A 23,034-nucleotide genomic window follows, 5' to 3' on the forward strand; every position below is an offset into this window, starting at 1 on the left:
CATAGTAAATGCACAACAATCGTTCGGGAGGCCAGCACTTACCAACAGATCGCCAACCGTCCGATAGTAGGGACACGCACGCATTTCCTGGTCGGAAATGATTTTATTACGTGGTGTCATTTTTCGGCACAAGAAACACCACCGGATGAAGATGATCTCGATGACGATAGTGCTGTTTTATCCAGTGCGGCGTTGCCCCTTTTTGTTTGCCACAAGCAACCCACAATTCGGGGCACTCCTTACATTTTCCTGAGGTGCGTGATGTTTCGCGTTTTCTGTTCGGGTGGTTTTCCTTTTTTGCACAACAAAATCTTTCATTTCCTCATTTGGCTGTTTTAGATGGGTTGAACGTTCGTTTTACGTTTTTTTTGGCTTTTTTTCCTCTCCCCATTTACACAATCAGCAAATGGTCGGGAAAATCGGCACGAAACTCGACGACGCGTAGGTGGTGTTTCTACCCTCTGTTAGCGTCACGTCCCCTACTCATCGTATTGTCTTCCCAGCGTATTCCGTGCAGCATACTTTCAAATCGGCACAAATGGCCGAAAATCAAGATATCTGCCAACAGCAGATAATTTTTTTTTATTACCACCATTTTCCATTTCATTTTACATCCGATACGCGCGTATGTATGTGTGCACCATAGAAACACCTTTCGTTCCGTGCGTTTTGGGAAGGAAAAGTGTCTCCGCGACGGTACGGAGATTCAGCTTATCTGTCTGGCACGCCATATGCTGAACCGGTCCGATCCGTTCGCAGCGTGGGAGTGTGAGAGTTTTTCCTTGCGAAAATGTAAAAGAAAAAAATGAAAACCCCTTTTGCATCGGGCGGAAAATGTTTGGCAAAGGCGCTGAAATGGAAACCGCGAATGGATCGGGATGCGCTTCGGTTGGTGCGGTTTTCATTTCACTCCGTTTTGCCGCCAGCGAAGAAGGAAAGAAACGCCAGCTGGCAGGGCAGTGTGCGGCTGTATCTGTGGCCTCTGTCATTGTGGTAATTGCATCGAGTGCAGTGAGCGCCAAGCCGTTGAAAATCACTCCTGGAAGTGGAGCAAATCAACAGTAGGACGGACGGGAAAGGAAGGGGAAAGGGAGGAGGATGAAAGGGGAAGGGAAAGGCAAGGGAAGATACACAACAAACAGTGGTTCGTATGTGGCCCCTTTGTTACCCGCCGTGCCATCTTGCGAAGTTTTCAATTTGGTTGAATATGTGTGGTTCTTGCCGGTGTGTTTGGGTTTCCTGGATCGCTTTAGCGCGATCGTCGACGTAAACGCCAACTAACGTAACCCGTGCGCTGTTTGCTTGTTTGATAAAATAACACCTGAACGGTCGACACAGTAAATGGCTGACGGTGCGATTTTATGTACGAAAAATAAACTTGAAATGAATACCAACAACGGGCGCAATGCTTGAAGAAAATCGCTGCTCTTCATGATCGACGAATTATAACTGTTTCATATGTCATAAGGCAAACATCGTCTCGAGTAACGATTTGGAAATTGTAAATAATGACATAAACAAAAAACCTAACATCAAATTGCACACTGGAACTAGAATGGGGTAAATTCATGTTTTCCATTTTTGTTTCCGAAGCATTGCTTCAGGGTATTAGAAGAGTGATTCATATGAATCTTAAGTGAGGAGTCATTTAAATCAGGAATCAACTTCCTAAAAGTCATGATTCCTCAGGTGGATTATACACCTAAGAGGACTAAAGCGGTATGTTACTTGGTAGGATTTTTACGTAACCCGTAGGAGTAGACATCTTCTAAGATTCATGACTCTTTGGCCTAAAGATTCGGAATCATTTAGCTCAAAGATTCATTCAGATTGGTGGATCTAAGTCAGACTCACCCTACACTAGAAATAACCCAAATACAGCTAGCATTTGAATACAAAGATCTGACAGTAAATCTATGCGGAATCACAACTCTTTGAGGATTCATCAATCTTTTAGGACTCATGAATGTTTTGACTCATGATTCTCATGATGACTCCAGACAGACCATACGCCATGGAGGCCTTAAGCGAAATGGCAGTTATTGCCGACAACTCCGACATTTCCGACAACTAATGGCCGTAGAAGACGGACGAGCTCCATGGGCGTCATAAATCATGAATGATTCTGATTCACTCATGCAGCTCAAAGATTCATTCAAATTCATGACGTCTTAAATAATACATGAACTACAACATTAAGCATTTGTGTGGATTTTAGTGGTTTTAGAAATTCCTTCAATTCGACTTTAAGGCTTTCTCTGAGTTTTGTGGAGTGTTATGTACCTATTCCCCACAAGCATGGTTTGTTACAAACCGATAGAAAATTGAACAAATTATCACAGTCAGGGAAAACTTTACGCTCGATTTGTCCCGAAAGGTTACAGCAAGTAATTGCGGTGCTAATTGTTGATTGATTTCTTTCCTTGTGCGAATGCACCGTACGTTGCGAGTATAAACAGCGTTTATTTTCAAGAATCTACCACAGTCGTGTTTGTTTGTTTTTTTGTCACTTCGTTGCGTTTCTTGCTGCGCTCGTGAGATTGACCTCCATCGAGGTCGTCATGGTAACTTCAGCCCAATGGTAGGATGGAATTGTAATTTAAAGTACATTTACGCCTCTGTTTCTCCGTTACATGTTGTGTGTGTGTTTTTTTTTCTTGTTAGTTGCGCGGGTTGCCTTTACGCGTATGTACGTCCAACGCTTATAATCGAAAACTATGAACCATGAACCGAAACAGAAGCACAACGTGTTTTTTTTTCACTTCATTTAGTTTCAAACCCACCCGAGCTCGATGACAAGTGACTGACTTGGGAAGTTGTTACATTTATGTTGCTTTGCCAGCCTTTCATCCGTCTCGTTGTTTGCTGCAAGATTCGGTTGATTTCACTTTTCCTTCCTTCCCCGATCGACCGATCGTTAGGATTGCCCTAACGTACAGCTACTGCTGCCATGGAGACACACTTTCCTCTTTGACTCGGCGACTTGGACCAGTGGAAACGACCGATAAGCAGCAACGAGAGGTTTAGCTGCAAAAAAAGGGCTTTCTTCACAGTTGTGTTTGGACCGCGCGTGGGGCAGGCTGAGGGCGGATAAAAGGGCTTGCAGCAATTGCTATTAACATCGCATCTCGCATGAACTTTGACGTTCGAAAGCCGTCACCGGTGATCGCACATCCCGGTGGAAAAGCGGTAAGAAATTGAGGTGAAAATGAGGCCGACAATTTTAGGAAAAAGGGCACTCATGCACGATGGTGTGATGAAAGCCGAACACGCTGAGACGGACGAATGTTAGCTTAAATAACGAAAAACAAAATAATACGTCACAAAATACACCTGTTACCTGTGGCACGTCCAAGTCGATTCAGTATTGTGCCGTTGCTCCAATTCGATGCCCTTTTTTGATTTGTAAAGCCATTTTTGCTTCCCCCCCTCCATATTGGGCTGTCAGTCTACACGGACACAAAAATTCCGTAAAGAAATCGCAACAAATACGCGCACAAAAGCGACACCACGAACGGGGTGCGCACCCCAGCCAACACTTGAAGTTTCGAGCGGGCAGAGAGTCTGTGGCGTGGCGGTGAGACGCTTGTTCGTGGCTTGTTGATCTTTAGCCGTGTTTAAATGCCGCCACCAGATCGAGCGCCCGGTGCTGAATGGAACGGTGTAAAGGTTTTTGGCGTAGCGGTAGAAAAAAAACCTCGGAATTCCACCACCAGCGGCACTGCCGCTTCGCTGCTCGAATTCTTGAGAGGGAACGGCAGTAATAAAAAAAAAAAAAAGATACAAACTAGGGCTCGGCTCATGTCGACGCTGTTCTGTTGGGGTGGGGGATGCTGTAGAAGGAAGAGAACGTAATAATCGGCAACGGTGACCGTTACCATGAAGGTTAGGTTAGGAAGCACACGCTGACAAGTGCAAATCCAGCTGATGATAATACACTCGTCCAGGAAGAGATTGAGTTACAAACCCCGTAGGCAAAATGTTTGAAATACTTCCAGGCATGTGTTGTCAGCGGTGTCTAATTTCGCTTTCCTACATTACTATTTCGCTTCCATCGTTCTGATGGGTGTTCGGAATTCGGAAACGGAAAAATGGAGCAGTGACTTGGAAGCTCAATATAGAAATATTCCACGAACAGAATTAGAAAGCAGTCGATACTGTCGAAGGTGAAAGATGGCGAGGGTGATTGAATTGTGGTGCTGCAAATCTTCACACTTCACAAAAGTAGAACGACCCACGATCACATTTTTGGGCTCGGTACGTCAAAATTTGCAACTCGCTTTCTTCGGTCTCGAGGGTATGTTAAGTGATTGATGGTCTAAAAAGGCACCCCTTCAGATACTCCCCAGCAGTGATACAAATACCAAATAGAGTAAATTCAATGTTGAGGTATTCGAGAATCCATGAGTCAAACATATAGAAAGCGTTTCAGATATGATTTGTTCTATAAGATTCCACATACGTACGACAGTATTGTAGTAGTAGTAGTAGTAGTAGTAGTAGTGATAGTAGTAGTACTAGTAGTAGTAGTAGTAGTAGTAGTAGTGATATATATGAAGTAGTAGTGAGATGATGAATATTTTGGATTTACAATAGTAATTTATATGGTATTCATAAAACGAGTTAGATTTTTGCGTCTTTCCTCGCAAACTAAATAACTTCGCTTGCATTGCGATGTATAACGAATATTGCTTTACAGACTTTACAGACAAACCCCCAACAAGTTCGAGAAAAATTTCCAGGGAATTTTTTTCCAGGGAATTCCAGGGATTTTTCCAGGGAATTTCATTGTTTTTATTTGTTTCTAAACTTGGTGAATAATATTGCTTCTTGTTTATAATCCGTTAATTTTAAGCTTCCATTTGGTGCACGTACGCTGGTATTAATAGTATGTTTGTTCAAAGAAACTTTTCCCCCGTGGGAACTATCGGGATTTATCGTGTCGCGTTGCAGATTTGTCGAGGATAGTTTCTTCTCTCACTACTCCTTGCTTTCTTTCGCTTGCCTTCACTTTAAAAACCTGTTGACCTGCTTGCAGTATGTGGCTTCCTTCCCTGATCAGCAATATCATCGAGCGAAAGTAAACCGAGTAAGTGACCGATTGGAATAAAAAAACCGGAAAACAAACTACACTTTTTTGTCCGCCACTTCACTTTCAAGCAAAACCGGAAAATCTCTCCCATTTGGCAAATGTGTGTTTGTGTTTAATGGACGCTCCAGAGCGAAGTGTAGTCGACCTGATAAGCCCTAACCTAGCAGTACCGTTGCAAAAGCGTAGTTTTATCTTTCCAACAAAGAATAAAATAAATCAAAATAGCAGCGGGTGGAAAGAGGTTCGTCGCTTGCCGTCGAAAAGGAAATTAGCTGCTCCCTTTATTTCCCCCCCAGCCGGGCGTAGTATTTCCTGCCCCAAGTGAACTTATCTGCGGTGTTGAGATTATGAACTTTTCATCGATAATGTTTTCCTGCTCTATTGTGCGCTTCTTTCAGCGGCTTGCGAGCATTTTCGGGGGTGTTGAAGTCTTTCGATGACCTCCGATGCGCGCGCGCGGTACAGCGCGTGAAGGGTAGGTTCGCACCGAGCAAACCCTTCGGGAGGTTCGTCGGGGTTATGCTTTTACACGCACATACGGTGCCACATATGCGTTCACTTTCGAATCGAACTCGTGTTTCGGGTTTTTCACCACGAGGCGTACTTCGATCACGATTTTTCTTTCTTGTTTCCTTTCTCTCCGTGCATGCGCTCACACGGCTCTGTACGTGTTGTTGTTGTTAGTATGTTTCTTCTCTCGATAAGCGATCGAAGAGAAGGGAAACTGCGTTCGACCATTATCATGTGGGTCGTTACGGTCGAAGGTATTAGTTTTCGGAACTGGTCCGATGCGGCAGATATTGCAGTTCAATGCCAAATGGTAGGAAGGCTAGCCAGCAGCAGGACGTGCGTGTGTGTGAGTGAGTTCGGTGTTGCACACTTCGAGAGAATGTTAAAATGCGAGACAGCTTCAGGAGCAACCGGACAGAATGGCCTGTAAAGGTGCTTTCGTATGAAACATTAACCAATTAATCGCTTCACCTTTAGCACATCGTAAAGCTGAGCAAAACGGTAGCTGGCGGAGCTGGTGGGTGTTCTGTTGCGAAACGCCGTCGACTTGTCTGTGTTTCGCAAAGCCCGACCCGTCTGGGTGCCTGCTGCACCTGCTCGGTTGACGCATCCGGGGTGGGCCATAGAGTTCAACCCTGTCTCCCCCCTTCTTAATGGAGAATCAAACATGATCCCGTTCTTCGTATGTGCTTGCGCCAGACTGCGATACGCAACGAAACCGCCACCGGGCAACCGGACCCCCGGTATCGATTGCTCGGTCAGTGTCGCACACTGCATTCGGGCCCCATCGATGCAGCTTTGTGCAAGGTGACACACATCCAACACAGTGATGGTTGCAACACCACCTATAACCCCACGCCAGCCGTGAGCATTTGGCGCATCGATTGTATGGTAATTTTGTTTGCGTACGCTTCGTTTTTTACGTCACTGCTAGTAAAACCCTGCATGAGGTGAGACTTGGAAGTGCTGAGATATCTGCCGAACAGCGGTGAAGCGGCGAGAGATAGCTGCAAACAAGGGTAAACTGTTAAACACGTGTTGACACAGTTCTGAGCTGACCGCAAAAAAAGGCGAACTCAGGCAGACGTGCGCTTCAAAGCAGGCCAACGACGAAGGGTGCTCAATAAATAAAGTCAACATATTTTTCGACAGAATTTCTCCCATCGGGAACGGGCCAAGAAAATGGGGAACACTATCACTGCGCACGTACATCCACCACGCGTATCGACGTGATTGGAATTAGTTTGCCTGTTTTTTGTCTTTCCATGATGTGCGATATACTAGCGTTACACCTCGGCCCGGGCAGGTGAAATTTTCGTCACCCATATGGGAAGCATCCAACGGCGGTTAATGTAAACAGATGAAAGCGAGACACCCGGGACGGGAGACAGCTCACGAGCAAATAATAATGTTTCCCCGACAATGGGCACGCGATCTGGAGGAGGCCTTTGTGTCTTCGGTACCTCGTTAAAAGCTCAAGCGTCGGGGTTTCGGGGCTCGATTTCTCCTTCCGTACGGGTGTGATGAACTCAAATCAAATATCTAGGTGGTTGAATCCAGCTTGACGTTAGTCAACACTGGAAACATCAAAAACAATGATTTTAAATTAACAAAGCATCAGCGGAACCTGTTGAAGTATCTTTAAATTTTCGAAAGTTTTGCTAGTATTATACCTTTTTTAGTCTAATGCGCATGTACCATAATGTATCAATCAGACAGATTAGACATCTAATACAAATATGTCGTACAACACCCGAAACGTTTGACAGGGACATTGACAGAAAAATATAAGTAACTACCGTATTTTAGGGTGTATAACGTCCTCCTTTTAGGTCAAAAACGATCAAAGTCCAATTAAGGGGGTCGTTATACAAGGATAGTAAATTATACAAGGGTAGCAACGTAATGAATTGTAATGTTCAAAATAAAATTTAACAATAAAATTGTGCCAATTGCTTAAACAAAAAGAAATAAAATCTTTTTTCCTAAAAATCTTGGATAATTCATCTAGGGGGTTGTTATACACGGGGGGTCGTTATACACGCTAAAATACGACACTAACATTACTATAATTTTGAGACTTTTAAAATCAAAATATAAATAGCATTTATTTTATTTTTTTTAATAAATATCGATTGTATATACATTTTTAAAAAATGTTCTTGGAGTATTGTAACATACGTTATTTATCATAATTTAATGTGTGGGAGATTTTATCTTAATGGGCAAGCTCTGATGGTGTTGCATATAACGTAAATAGACTGAGTTATATGGAGAAAGAGTGACAAAGAGAGTTAAGTTTGATTAATTAATGAACTTCATGGAACAGATTATCATGGAGGCCACCCCTATTATATCAGAAGAATTGTAATGATTTTGTTATTTCTAACGCAATCTACATTGGATGACATTTGAACAAAACAACCCCAAGCACATGAACACCAACCAACAAGGGTAATGGGGGAAGGGGAGTGAATCCACGCACATGTTTGCCCGCCTGCACACAACAACCCGCACCACTAATAACGTTTTGCTAACCATTTGCTGTTACCTGACACGATCCCTCCTTTCCCGCCTTTTCCGTAGCGATCCTTCCGTTGAATGACGGCAACGGTAATACTCGGACCACATACACGGACAGTCCGACGACCAACGACTAGCGCCTAGCGCCGAGACGACCTTAACTACGAACGGTAAAGCATTGCAGCATTCGTATGGTGCCGTGACCAGGATGAGAAAGTGATACGCATTTGTGATTGAGCTTGTTTGACAACTAACTTCACCAAGGTGGATACTAATCACTGGCCTACTGACTTTACAGCCACACCTAAACATTAGCAGTGACGACGACAATTACAAACAAACACACACAAACACGTCTATTGTGACATATAGAGGGATATTAGAAAGAGAGAGAGTGAAAGTATGAGTATAACATTTGTGCGGATTTTCCGCAAACGGGTAGAACGTGTTTGATGTTATTCTACCGGGCGATTAGACTTAGCATTCGCACACTATTGCACGTGAAGTTAGCACGGTCAGTGCCGTTTGTGAAACGGTTTTGTGGCAGACATCAAACAGCTAGTGGACAGAAGAAGGCAAACCCACCTAGTATGGGCACTGCGAACGACAATCATTTAAGACGTGTGGACGATCCGCAGCAGCAGCAGCAACAGCGACACCATCATCACCATCACAGGCGGTCGCAAAATCAGCGCCAGCAACAGCAACGGGCTGGCGAGGCGAAGAATCCGCCAGCTGGCGAACAGGCAGTGTCGAAAATCGGTGCCATCGTAGGTAAAGGGCGCACGAAGCCAACGAAAGGTGACGAACCCGACGATTGGCAGTACCCATTTCAGCAACAGCAGCCACAGCAACGGGAAGAACCCGTCTGGAGTGCTAAAGAACGAACAAACGAGCGGGAATGGGGTGGCTTTAAGGTGAGTTGGGGTTGTTTTGGGGGGTGCGAACTCGAGGGGGTTGGGTTTAAGGGGAGGGGGCACCAAGAGAAAAGAGGTGTGGGGAATGGCTGTGACGAGAGAACCTTTTGCCACAAACGCGGGCAGTGTATCGGTTACAATTGTCATCGTACTATTCTACAATGATCCCGGCAACGTGAAGGCAGGGGTTCGTCTCTTAAAGTCTTTCGTTTTATTTTGCTGTGCAGAGTTTGCGGCGCAAAAGCAAAAAAAAAACAGGGTTGAGCTGATTTGTTTTGGAATTTAGCACAGTCCGTAGCTCAATTCGTAGTGTTTTGTTATTGCCTTCTCGCATTCTCTCCCGCCTGCTCTCTCTCTCTCTCTCTCTCTCTCTCTCTCTCTCTTCCTCCCTCTCCTTGTTATTTTTTTTCTTGTTCGAGTGTGAAGGAGCACCAAAGGGAGGCGATTCTTTAGAGTTGCGCTGCGCCCACCGAAAAGAAAGCCCCTGCGTCTTCGTCGGGGTGGTAAAGTCAGATGCTATAGGTGTGATGATGATGATCGGTTCAGCTGACCAGCTGGTGCGATTGGATAGTTTTGGTCCGCCGTTAAACCGACGGGGCTGATGCAAAATTACCAAATCGATCCGGTTGAGATTCGTGCTACTCGTGGCAGCTGCCAGGTTCGGTGGAAGCGAACGGTAATTCACCTTTCTCGCTGTTCGCTCTATCGCTTTCTCTCACTCTCTTCCCTTCCTTTCCTCTTCCTGCTCCTCCTCCCTCCACTGCTCAACCCGGTGCAGCATCTAATCATCGTATCTGGGTTTGGAACAAAAAGGCAGCAGCCGAAGCGGTACCCGGCATGATGAAAATGGTGCGGGCGAAATTAAATCCACGATACTGTTATTGATCTGCAACTGGCTGGGTTCGGTTCCGTTGGTCCCTCACCGCGCACCCCACGGTGCCGCGTGTGCGAGCGGGAAGGCGATACCCTCCCTGGTCTGGTCTGGTCTCGCTCAAAATCAGATAATTTCAGCTCACTCGTGGAAAAGCGCTGAAATTGACGGCTTATTTGTGAGAGTGGAAAAACGTTCACGGTTTTGCCTCCCATTTTCCCCCCAACCTTCCGTGTTGCATGTGGTTTTTTTTTGTTGCTGTTCGCTGCCTGCAAAAACACTTTCCTACTTCGAGCACGGTACGAAGTTTACCTCCCGAGGGAATCGCCAGACGCGACCAGCGCTGCCCTCCATCCCGCGACGAATTTTCCGCGCGATGCTGTTTGCTCGTGCTGCAGCTGTTCATTTACAATCACGTGCACCGATTACCGATAGATTAAGCGAGGCAGCATTTCCAGTGCGGTTGCAGCGATCCGATGCCGTACTTTCAAAAGCGGTTTGCGTGTAGAATATGCAAAAAGAACGGAAAACGAAGAACGGACGGATTGGAAGCTGAGAGCAACAGAGAGAAACAGAGCGAAGGAAAATCGTCTGCTGTTTTCCACCTTGATCGAACGCTTGCGCAGGTTCGATTTGCGCGGGAATTCTAGGCCACCAATAATGGCGGGCCAAATCGCTGAAACCGTACGAAATTGCAAACAAGCAGTAAAGGTTTTGTTTGCAGTGCCAATTGATTTGACCGGCTTTCTTGAGATTCGTAGTGGTTTGATTTAATTACGAATCGACCGGGGGGGTGGTTGATTTTTTTTTTGGCAGCGCTCGTTGATGGAAGGGCCGCAAGGATGGAGGTCTAGTTGAAGAGCTTCCTTGTTGAAAGATAACGATGGGGGGATTTCGAACCCTTGTTGATTGATTTGGCTTTCACTTTTAGCAGTCGATGCGTCGGTAGGGGTAGTGTATTAATCACGTGAGATGATTGGTATGTGCACCCAAACGATGACCGTGGCCGATGGATCTGATTAACTCCGAAACGTGTGAAAAAAAAACAAACTGCGGAACTGTCTGATTCCGAACGACAGTTGTCCTTCCACACGGCAGCAATTGTACGTAAATTAATTAATTAATTAGTTAATTAATTAACAAACTTCAGTATCTGAACTTTCTGTTTCAATACTCCAATAGTTTGTGCGCACCTTCACGCAAGCGGAAGCGAACTGCTGGCAAGCACTCGTTAATAAGGTAATGGATGTTTTGTTTGTTTGTTTGCCATGTTTGGGGGGAGAAAACACCAGCAAAGAATTGTTTCATATATGAAGCCCACACTGAACCCAAAAAAAAAGAAACCTTTTTCCTTAAAACTTGTGCTGCTTTTCACTCGCCAGTCGACACTTTCCTGTTGACATCACACCGAACGAGGCTTTACGGAAGAGGAGCATTTTCTCAACGGGGTTTTTCCCCGCCCTTATACTACGAGTGCGGTGTGATGACACCCGCGGTCTGACGAAACACGACCAAAACAACTGGCGACGGACGGACGGACTGGCGGTGGGACAATCATAAATCTGACCGTCTGATTTGTGTGAAAATAAGCAGAAAAAAAGTGGTGCAATGCGCGTGTCATTGTACCGAAATGGGCTACGGCACAGCCGAGAACGTCAACCGAAGGGGTCATTAAAGCAACGGAAAATATGAACTATCTCATCGTTCGCGTTCTTACGCCGCGCTACAAGCGTTGTGTCCGGGAAGGAATGTAACTCTCATGCAACAAAACAAAAAAAAACTAAAAAGAAATCATTGACGTGTTGCTTTGTTGTGCAGCATTCGGGAAGGGACAGCATGTGCAGTTATTTGACTATTATATTCCTGTTTTGATTGTCCTAGGAATGGTGGAATAATTTTATTCTACCCGTGTTGCAGTCGCTTCTTTAAAGCAGCAAATTAAAATTTTGCGTTCGTCGCTTGCCGCTTCACTACAGCATTGAAGTCTTTTGTTTGGTATCGGTAAAACAAAGCATTTACGTCTGTTTTAACGCTTGGTTAGAAATGTTTATTAAAAATGTTTGTTGCTTAAACAGTTTGCAATATGTTGTTCTATAAAGTACAATAGTTTTTCATTAATAATTTAACTATTTTGTGTCATTATTTAATAGTAAATACATTATAAAAAAATATCTTGCTATACATGCAAAATTGTGTGTATTTAGGTTTAGTTTCTCCATATTTTTGTCTTCACTGTAGGTTTAATATGCTATCTTCTACGAAAAGTTCAGGATACAGACAAATCTTGTAATGCGTGTACAATTCTTAATCAACTGTACGCGTGCGATCGATGAAAGGAAACTTTCTCCGCCTGCAAAAAAAAACTAAACAATAAAAAAAACCATTCCGGCGACCAGAAAATGCGGCCGCAAGTTGCGGTTCGGTTGGCAAATAGGAAGACGGGGTTGGGCAAAGTGATACAAAACACCGGTACAGCCACCCGGCACTGTTCTGCTTACGTTCGTGTAGCTGGAAGCAAGGAGATGAAATGCAGTCAACAATTAAATCCCGACCGTAACAGCAGCAAAAGCGCCTTAATTAGCAGCTGCTGCGTACGAACAACAACGTATGCATGCGAAGGATTATGGCGCTCGGACCGCGAATCGTATAAGCTTAAGTTTAAGGGTGTGTCTGTGCGGGCTGTATTGTGTTTTTCTTTTCTCTTCGCTCTTTAAGTGCGTTAATGTGCTTTGTTTAGGTCCTGCCCAGCAGCGTCTTGTAACGGCTGTGCGGCAATTAATTTATTCGGGTGTGTCGAACTAAAACAGTTCGCTGCGGCGTGCTTATTAAACGACACTAGTGCTCATTTTTTGCCATCTCACCGGCACGTTGCGTAAGCGTTGCTGATTGATTGTTTTTATCCTAAACTTACACAATTTTTATTTTACCAGCGACAAAGGAAAACGCTCGATTTTCCGGCCGCTTTTCCTTCGGTCGTTTGATCGTGTGCGCGCTTTCCGTAAGCAGCGTTCCCGGCTGATGAAGTGATATTAGTTTCTGGTCGACAAAAAACAAAATTAGCAACGTCCTCGGTGGTTTGCGAGCAGCAAGGCGTTACGCACCGTCTAGTGCCCGTTGCATCGGACGAAAAATTGGAAACTAAAAGCAATAATCTCTCGTTTTCCATTTGCAGATGATTTTGTGTTTTCGTTTCCCCCTCCCTCCCCCCACTCGCAAGCGCTGTCTGTGTGCGCGCCGATGCTGCCGGTGAAAACGAACGAGAGAAGAAAAAAAAACAGAAAAGAAAACAAAGGGAATGGAGTAGAAGAAAGTCGACCTAATCACCATCAAAGAGTCATATTTTTATGTAATTATTGTGTTTCGAATTTTGACGCAAATGTTTCGAAACGAAGCGAACGAAACAGCCGAAACAGAAGGGTGTTGAAAATCGATCTGTTTTGAAATCTCGAACGAAGCGCATATTTTTACCAGCGAAACCGGGCAAGCGTACAACAAAATTCCATTGCGGAGGAGAAATAATAATACAAACCCAAAAAAACAAAAAACACAACAACCGGGGCGTCAAAACATATTCAGCTCCCAATCAACGCAAAACCAGTTGCACTTTCGGGGAAAGGTTAATGAGCGATCGATTAACCGTTGAATTTTCACTTAGCAGAGTTCGCGAGGAGCACGCGGTGGAGGCCCGCGTGTTGTTTCATTTTTCGGTGTTTATTGCGTTGGTGTGCATGCGACTACTCGGTCGCTCCTTCTTTGTGTTTGTATAGAAACGTCTCAAGCACCCTTAAGGGTTTGGGTGGTTAGGTAGTGTAATTGTTTTCGAATTAGGCAAGGTTTAAGCTTCCGAGTGAGTGCCCCATAGTAACCTCTTTAAAAAAAAAGGGTGTGCGATTTAGTGTGTTAATATATCACGCGAAACCTAGAATTACGAACGTAACGTAACAACACTATTTCACCCATATTTTAACATAATCACCGCTAAAGAAAGCGCGGACGTGAGAAATTTTACCGATCTTTATTAGCGCATCCAATACCGACAAAAGACGTCCTTCCTTCAGGCGACGAACCCGAACTTTCGCTCGGTTAATGATCTTAAGTCATCGTGTTCGGTGTAGAGGGCCATTAACAGCGCTTCTTTGGGCCCGAAAATTAAGCCCCAGAAGGTGACAAAGTAGTTCGATTTCTTTGTGGCCAATAAGATCTCGGATAAAGCTTGTGTAATAACATCAGCGCTGAAGGGCGATGGTGAAACCCCCAGAGAAATGGTGGCCAGCTTTTGGGGAGTTGAATGATAACAAAAGAAAAAAGAAAGGTGAATAGAAGAAGTATCATCGTGCTTCCGTTTTGGTGTGGTATCGGTTTTCGTTTTCACCCGCCTGGACATTCTTTTTCGGCGATATTTGCATATCGAAAGCGTTTTCTCCGAAACATCGACGCAAAAAACATAAAGGAAAGCAAATAAATTCGATGAAATATTTTCGCCACCAACCCTAATGTGTGGCTTTTTGCTCGCTGTCTCCTTTGTTCTTGGCGCGTTTTGTGTGCGAAATAGCGCATTTGGCAACGATGAGAGGCGTAGCCGCATTTGGGAAACGGAGATGGACGAACACCGTGTCCACACAATCTAAAATATGGCAATTTCCGCGGATCGTTAGCGACCGGTTCCGGAAACGAAGTTGGCGTGCAGATGGCACCACCATTCACGGCCACAAAACCCGCGCCGGACAGCTTTCTTTGGCGGTTTTGCAAAGGTTACGGCCGTGTCATAAGCGAAGCCTAACCGGTTACCATATGGAAAACAAAGGTCGCTTTGGGAGGTTGCCATTCGGGTGACTCTCTTTTTCGGGGTTGGGGTCGGTTTATGTGCGATGTTTGCTAGCCTTTATCCCTTCCCGCACACATCGCCAGCTGTCGAATTGTGCGGTTGCGCTAATGGCCACCACATCAGCGTTTGATTCGATTTCTGTCTTGCCTCATTATCGCGAACACATCGATTAGCGAACGCACGGAGGCGTAACTTTCGGTCCGCTGTTTCGGTACGCACGGTGTGGTCGCACTGGTTCCAGCTGCCGGCGAAACAACTGTTCGGCGCTGTCAGCAGTTAATTAGAATTGTGAGGTACACCGAGCTTTAGCAACATTCCAGCGTGTAATTCCACGGCTGCTGATAGGTGGAATCGTTAGCGGGAGAAAGTTGATCCGAGTACGAGAGGTGTCTATGGGGACGTTCAAGATATTCACTCTTACTCAGATATCATTAAAGCTGTACGGATATTTTACTAAATTAGTACTTATGAAGTGCATCGGTACTGTCATGGTCTTGTCCTACTTTAGAAGTCTTCCAGAATGTCATATCCAAGCCTTGTTGGCGAACGCATTAAACTCATCACTCCATCTCAATTTGTGTCTACTACGTCTAAAAGGACTTCACAGGCTATATCGTCCGGTGTCATTCTCGTGATGTGACTAGCTCTACTTTGACTTTGTCCTGCTTTAGAAGTCTTCCAGAATGTCATATTCAAGCATAGTTGGCGAATGCATCAAACTCATCACTCCATCTCAATTTGTATTTACTACGTCTAAAAGGACTTCGTCGTCTAAAAGGACTATAATGTCCGGTGTCTTTCTCATGACATGACCAGCCTATTGAAGCCTAAATACCTCTCATATATCGTATAAACGGGGGCGACCCGGTGGTTTATTAATAGTGACTTGAAGATCTTGAAAATAGACACTACATCTTCAAACATTAATTAATATTCATACCTGTCCATACTAAGATTAAATGTGTCATAACCTCAATACTATTTCTTTGCAAAACAACCTTCATTTCACTATCTGCAAATCGTTTTGCTTTGGCAGTAGTTCATGAGAACCCATCATCGCAGCGGTGGTAGCAGTCGGGCAAAGTCAGTCAGGTGCGACGTTCTTGAGTGGGCCTACCAGGGCCTTTTAATGTGTTTGCTGTTGCGCCGTTCTGGATCGTTGACTGAGCACAAGGAATGAATGACCTGCGGATGGGGCCGCTTGCATGCTGCAGCCAATGCTCACACGAATACTGACGCATTGTTTGTCTTTTTCCTTTGCAGAAACCCGGCCTAAAGTATCCCGAGTCGGACGACTGCGATTCCCTGCCGCCACCTCCACCGCCGGACGACGATTCTTATTTTGATGATGACGATCGGCTTTCGCACGGTCACCATCACCACCATCACCACCATCACCAGCTACACCAGCAACAACAGCAACAACAGCAACAGCAGCAGCAGCAACAACAACAACAGCACCTTGCCCATCTAGTGCAGGCGAATCACAACGGGATGCATCTAGCGGCGCAGCAGCAGCAGCTTCGTCACCATTTTGCAACCGGGACGCCACCACCAGCGCTCGATTCCGATCTGGACGCGAGCCTCAAGAAGGACAGAAAGCTGCGCTCCAACTCGGACAGCTCCAACGCCACCAGCGCTGGAGGAGGAGGTGGGGGTGGTGGCGGTGGAAAGCACAAGAACGGAGGGTTAGTCGGCGGAGGGAAGACGGCGAATGGAGGACATGGCCATCATCATCACCACCACCATCACCACCATCACAGCCGGTCGGCGATGCACCCGAAGAGTAGCCGGGCCGAATCGGTCCTGTCGAGCGATTCGGACATCCGGTTTACCCGCCGCAAGCTCGGTGACAACCAGAAGTGTGGCTGTGCGCTCATCGCCGGCTTTCTGCTGATTCTGCTATGCGCGGGTGCGATCGTCTACGTTGGATGTAAGTATGCTGCCGCATTGTTTGATGCCATCTTTCAGATTCTTGCAACACAACACACCGCTGCTGCTTGTTGCGTGCCGCCGAGGGGTTAATCGGACAGAAAGTGTCGTTGTGTCGACGGGCTGAGAATAGTGTTGGGTAATTCAGATTCAGATTCATGAATCTGAATGAATCTTTGAACTGAATGAATGAATCTGAATCTCTATTCCGAGGTTTCATGAATCCTCGTAGATTCATGAATCTCTTCGGAAACAAAATTTTGGCGTGTTTTTTATGATTCTCGCATCTAAAATAAAAAGTTTTAAAAAGCTTCAAAGAATGAATCTCCAAGGTTCATGAATCTCGAGGATTCTGAGGTCTCATGAATTTCTAGGATTAATGAATCTTGAGAATTTATGAATCTTTAGAGAATCGACACAAGATTTGAATGATTCCTCGTTAAAGATCCATATGAATGACTCTTGGCAAAAGATTCATTAAGCACAAAGTTAGCTGAGAACGTTCGATTTTTTTTGCGCCGATTGCAAGTAAAAACAAACAGCCTCATTGTTGTGGTTGGAGTCGCAGCATTCTTTCCTCGCAGCAAAAGTGCGCTGGCTGGCTCACCTTTGCCTGGTGCTAACGAAAAAAAGCTGGAAGAAAGTAAGTGTACCACCGGAATGTGAGAAAGACGAAGCAAACAACAACAACCCATTGCACCCCAAGCTTTCAATTAAAGCGATTGTTTGTGTGTTGGCTGACTGCGTGGCTGCGTTTCACCCCGAACCGAACATTTTCTCGCTGACCGTGCGGGCATGCGGTATGGATTTTCTCCAAATACTCACCACCACCACCACGAGAGCCGCCGTCTGCAGGCATAATTTATTTTATGGACCTGAACCGTAGCAGACCGTTTACGTAAAGCGCGTTTGGATGCGTGCGTCTGGTGAGCAAGATGTGCACACGCGGGCCCAGTGAAAAACGTCGCGACAATGACGCGAAGGTGGTGAGAATACCGTACCACACCCGGGGACCACGGATAACAATGCGCTTACGTTGGTGGTTTATCAATGCTTGCCTCATATTTTATTTGCAGTTTCCTAATTGGGGATGCGTGTGTTGTGTACCGCTTGGTACGTGCGGGAAAAGCCAGCCACCAGATAGGTGGTGGAAAGAAAATGAAAAGCTACTTTCCATTTCCATTCCTACCGGGAACGGTGGGATACAGGTTGCATCATGAGATCGGTAAGACGGTCGATAACCTGCCAAGAGATGAAGCGGCAATTGCCTTCCACGTCGTCTAACCTGATGAGCTGTTGTGTCCTAATGATGTGCTGCTGTCTTGAAGAAGATTGATTATAGCTCTTTTTCTCTGTTTTGGGGATGGTGATTTTGGGGGTGCAATAAAGTAGCAGAATGTCCAACGGTATACAACGGGGTTGTCAGATGACTGAGATCTTGAATGATGTGTCCTAAACCACTTTCGCGCACCTGCACCTGAATGACGCTAAATGTGAGCGCGCGGCCTGTTTGATGTGATTGGAGTTAGTTTTCACTTTCGCTTCCAGACAAATAATGGCACCACACGAGACAGTTTAGTACCGAAGAAGACGGGTAGCTCACATCGCACGCCGGGCAATAATAAAAGCAGATGCCAGATTGCCACGCACCCACCGGAATCCCCGGGCGGATATGTTTTAGATTGCAGCTGCCCTATGTGTGTGAAATGAATATTTGAAGGCTCTTTCACTTTCACCAGATTGCGGAGGAAACTTAATTGCGGACACATCGTCGACCTCCCCGTTGATGACGTCGTTTCGGGGGGGAGGGTTTTTATTTTGCAACTTCTTACAGATATATGTCTTTGCTCTCCCCAACAGACACCTATCTGCGGCCGGAGCCATTACCCGACCGGATATTTCGTGCCCGTTTGCGCGTGATCGAGGGTGACCGGTGGACGCCGGAGCTGGCGGATCAGAATACGCTGCGGTTTCAGCATCGCGCACGGGACTACCGAGAGCGCATCAATCTCATCATGCGGCGTTCGGATCTGCGCGAACCGTTCGAGGGTAGTGAAATTCTCGCACTGGATGGGTACGTACCGAGCTGGTGGTTGTGGAGTGTTGGTTATTAATAAGATTACCCCATACTACCCCAAACAGCAACGAGGAACCTGGAGATCTGACGCTACATTTTGCGCTCTACTTCGATCCGTACGCTGAGCTGGTATCCGTGGCCGACTTGCGCTCCATCCTGCTGGAGGAGATTACCGGCCAGGAGCGGAAGTACTTTCGCAACCTAACAATCGATCCCAACAGTCTGGTTATCAAGGAGGTGTCGGGTACGGGGGATGATATCGTCGGTACGTCCTCCTCGCCGCTCGGTGGCAAGGATGAGGTAACGGTGGAGATCGTGACGACCGCCCGCCCACCACGGAAGTGTGAACCGCTCCGGCTCGGGTACTGCCGCTCGGTCGGCTACAACGTAACGACCTATCCGAACTTCTTCGGCCACGGCTCACTCGAGGAGGTCGAGACGGATCTGATCTCGTTCCGGGAGCTCGTCGATGCAGAATGCTTCCGCCAGGCGTTCGACTTTATCTGCCGACTGTTGCAGCCACCCTGTGAGTACCGCACCATCGAGGAACCGACACCCGGTACGGTCTGTCGGCAGTACTGTCAGGCGTTTTGGGCCGGTTGTGGTGAACGATTGCCGGAACGGTTGCGCCGCTATCTCGACTGCGAGCGATTCCCCGAATCGACCGGCGTACAGTCGTGTCACAGCAAACCAGGCTGCACCGGTGAACTGCAGGCAAACGCACTATCGTCGCGGCTCTGTGACGGTGTCGCCGACTGTGCCGATCTGTCGGATGAGAATACCTGTACGTTCTGCGCGTACGGGGCGATATCGTGTGGAAGAAGCCGAGCGTGTTACGCAAGGAATGCACGCTGTGACGGGAAGCTTGATTGCCCCGATGGCAGCGATGAGAAGGATTGCCGTAAGTACTAACGCCGAATCGCTATTCGGATAATTCGATTCTTGTTCAGAAGTTAGGAACTCTCATTTCAAAAGCTGACAATATTTAAAAAGAATGCTTTTCTTTGAGGATGCAAGGTTTTTTGAAGTTTCACAAATCCTTGAGGAATCCTGAATCTTTGAGAACTCATGAATCTATGTCTCTATGTCTCTCTATGAGTTTGAGAGTTGCCTTATTCCTTAAAAGACTCTTTACCTAAGATACCTAAGATAAAAACGACTCTTCACAAAAAATTCATCAGACCCTGAACACTGTGAGATAATCTTAGAACACCTAATATCTACCATGTCTGTTTTGTATTTCAGTTTCCATTTCACCCCAAGTAAGCTTCCTCACATTCCCACCACCAATTGTACCGTTCCGGCCACGGTTCTACTCGGAAGGATATGCCGTGTTTTCGGAGAAGGGCACCACCGGTAAGCTGTGCTCGGTTGGCATGGAAGGGAACGAGTACGTGCGCAATACCGTAGCCGAGTCCCTCTGCAAGGCGCTCGGATATGAGCGTGTCGATTATTCCGAGATCCGCAACGACACGGAGCCGAACACGAGCTACGTGCGAGTGCTAGATCCTCGCGCATCCGAGATTTCGTTCGTACGCACACAGTGCCAGAGTAAACAGTCGCTGTACGTTGCCTGCAGTCATCTGGAGTGCGGCGTACAGTCTACACTGCCCGCGACACAAAGCATCGGGCTGTCCAAGATGGCGACACCGGGCGATTGGCCGTGGCACGTTGCGCTGCTGAGAGCAGACACGCATGTCTGCGATGGAACGTTGGTATGTATGCGTTGAGGTTACGTTATTGACGACGATTGGACCATAACGATTTACATTTTTCCCACAGGTCTCCAAGGATTGGGTGCTCACGACCGAGTCGTGCTTTCAAGGACAGGCAAAAGCAACATGGATGGCAGTGTTTGGGGCTGTGCGGCTCTCTTCTAATGCGCCTTGGACGCAACGGCGTCGCATAGTAAGATTACTTCTTTACTTTTTCCGTCTTGTATTTGTGTTCGTATCAACTAATCGGCCCTTACACTCGCTGTTTTAGATCGGTATGGTAAAGTCACCGGTAGAGGGCAGCACTGCAGCAATGGTACGTCTGGAAACACCGGTCATCTATTCGGACTTTGTTCGTCCCATCTGTCTGCCGGATATACCGCTGAAGGAAACCATCGACCGCAGCGACAACAACGTGACACCGACCCCGCACGCCGAAAAGTACTCCACCAGCAAGGGTGGCAAGGTGAGCGGCCGTAAGTTGAAGGAATATCGGCAGTACTTCGAAATGCCTGGCGATGATGAGCTGGCGGCCGACGAGTACGGTGACCTAAACGAGGCAGCCAAATACGTTAACCAGTACAGTGCCGACTTTACCGATGAGCAGTATCATATTCCAAAGGCGGAAGCAGCGGTCGGTGTGACACACGGTCGTACGACGGTATCCTCCGTCGCTGGTAGCGTTCCTGGAGGGCCGTCAGCTTATCCACTGCCCGCCAACTCACCCCAAACCAACAACTACATCTCCGCGCTCAACTACATCAGCTCGGGCGGTGTGGCGAACGTCGGTGCCGGTGGCGTCGGCTTCCAGCAACCGACCAAGCTCGGCAAGCAGAGTCAGTGGACGAACTGCAATACGCTCGGTTGGTCGCGCCAGCGAGATCATCTGCAGCGGGTACAGCTGAAGCTGATCGACATGTCGCCATGTGAGAATATCTCGATCGCCACGGTGAATAGCATGTGTGCGGAGTCGGCATACCACAAGCAGGACTGCAGCGAGGAGGAGTTCGCCGGAAGCCCGGTCATCTGTTTGCTGCCGAGCGACCGCCGGTGGGCGCTGGTTGGTATTAGCTCGTGGCGCATTGCTTGTGCACCGAACGGTATCGAGCGGCCACGAATGTACGACAAAGTCATACCGAATACGCCCTGGATCCGGGACACTATTTCTGCAACGGTGACGTGAGGCGATAGCCTGCCGCACAATCACAGCAATAGGCGCACATTAGCTAATAGGGAAATATAGTGATAACAGTCGGAGCGTAGAGCGCAGCGACTGCAACTCATCTACGTTGCATTGTTATATTGGCTGACGTGGTAATTAGATATGTGTGGTATAGTAGACATGCTTGACGAGCGGCACTGATCTACTACTATGAGTCAGCAACTGCTCTCACTGCTCACTGCTCTCAAGTGTTGCTATTTGCCATACAGGATGCAGAGCTTTCAACTAAAAGCGATAAAGTTGGAGCTGTTTGTGGATACTTTTATAAATTGACCAGGAATATGTTGAGGATGAATATGGAATCTTTGAACTTAATTCTGTGCAACGCTCCCTCAACTCACACACTTGTAAAGCTTTCCGATATTTCTGACGGATGTGACAGTCGAGAAAGGGCTTGCACAGAATCGGTGTCATCTTGCATCAAAGCACTTAGTAGTAAGGTGGTAAAATCCCAGATCTACCTCCACACATTCCTGTTCAACTTTTTAAAGAATTCAGCAATGGTTCGGACTTTACCATTTGCGCTCGAGAGCCCTGTAAAGCTAACGCCTCTCTCGCTATTGCGCATGCTAAGATTTGCATGATACGGGGCATCCGTTGAGTCGCTCGTTCTGCGTCACATTTAGTTAGATAGCGAAAATTCGCTGGTCGCTGCTGGACCGGTCAGAGTAACGCGTTTATCAGTGATGCTTGCCGAGCGTGCATACCCCGGCGAGCTAGCTTTTCCTTTGTGCGGAGTGTAAATTAGTGCACGGTGGTATAGCGTAAAGCAATTGTGTGTGTATTATTGTGAATTATTCACAACACCCAGCGAACGACCAAAGCAGTTTTAGTGAGCGACGAGTAAAGGCGTAGGAAGCAGATGCGTTGTGTTCGGACGCGATGAACCAAGCGTGCGTATGACGAAGGGTTCACCTTGTTGTAGGTGTGTACAGTTTTCGGTAGGTACACTGGAGCAGGTATTGTGCGTTGTTTTCTTTCTTGGGATGAACTTTTCTTGTTTTACTTTATTATCCTTAAACCGTCATCGCAATCGCAATAGACATGTGAAGAAATTAATGAAATGCGATACAGGTAAGGTAAGCGATAGCAAGTATGTATGTGCGTGTCGGACGTGTATGTACGAACCTAGTATTTATAAGTGTAGAAATTTATCATACTCATATATAGAGGTGACTATGGACAATCGCTTTGTGTACACGCCGCATGGCATCGCCGCGGTGACTGCCAGCAACAGATGGTAAGATGAGTTATTATTAAGATGCGTCCGGCTTCGTACTGCGTGTTGCCAAACTAGTGTTCGGTTTATTTGTTATAATCAAGCATCGTGTAATGACGGGAAGCGTACTG

The 23,034-nt window shown here is 46.6% G+C and overlaps 1 protein-coding gene across 1 annotated transcript; it reads left to right on the forward strand.

Annotated features, from left to right (window-relative positions):
• Window positions 1-8,715: 8,715 nt before the first annotated feature.
• On the forward strand, window positions 8,716-21,645 carry LOC128306486 (uncharacterized). Its single transcript, XM_053044017.1, has 7 exons — window positions 8,716-9,042; window positions 16,002-16,671; window positions 18,531-18,744; window positions 18,813-19,648; window positions 19,993-20,462; window positions 20,530-20,655; window positions 20,734-21,645. The coding sequence occupies exons 1-7, from the start codon at window positions 8,716-8,718 to the stop codon at window positions 21,643-21,645; spliced, it is 3,555 nt and encodes a 1,184-aa protein (XP_052899977.1).
• The last annotated feature ends 1,389 nt before the right edge of the window (window positions 21,646-23,034 follow it).

The sequence above is a fragment of the Anopheles moucheti genome, chromosome X (assembly GCF_943734755.1).
Source record: "Anopheles moucheti chromosome X, idAnoMoucSN_F20_07, whole genome shotgun sequence".
Classification (NCBI taxonomy): domain Eukaryota; kingdom Metazoa; phylum Arthropoda; class Insecta; order Diptera; family Culicidae; genus Anopheles; species Anopheles moucheti.

Coding starts and splice junctions, on each gene's coding strand:
- LOC128306486 (XM_053044017.1), top strand. CDS start 8,716: ATGGGCACTGCGAACGACAATCATTTAAGACGTGTGGACGATCCGCAG. Junction 18,745..18,812: donor GAAATTCTCGCACTGGATGG/GTACGTACCGAG, acceptor TACCCCAAACAG/CAACGAGGAACCTGGAGATC. Junction 20,463..20,529: donor ATGTCTGCGATGGAACGTTG/GTATGTATGCGT, acceptor TTTTTCCCACAG/GTCTCCAAGGATTGGGTGCT.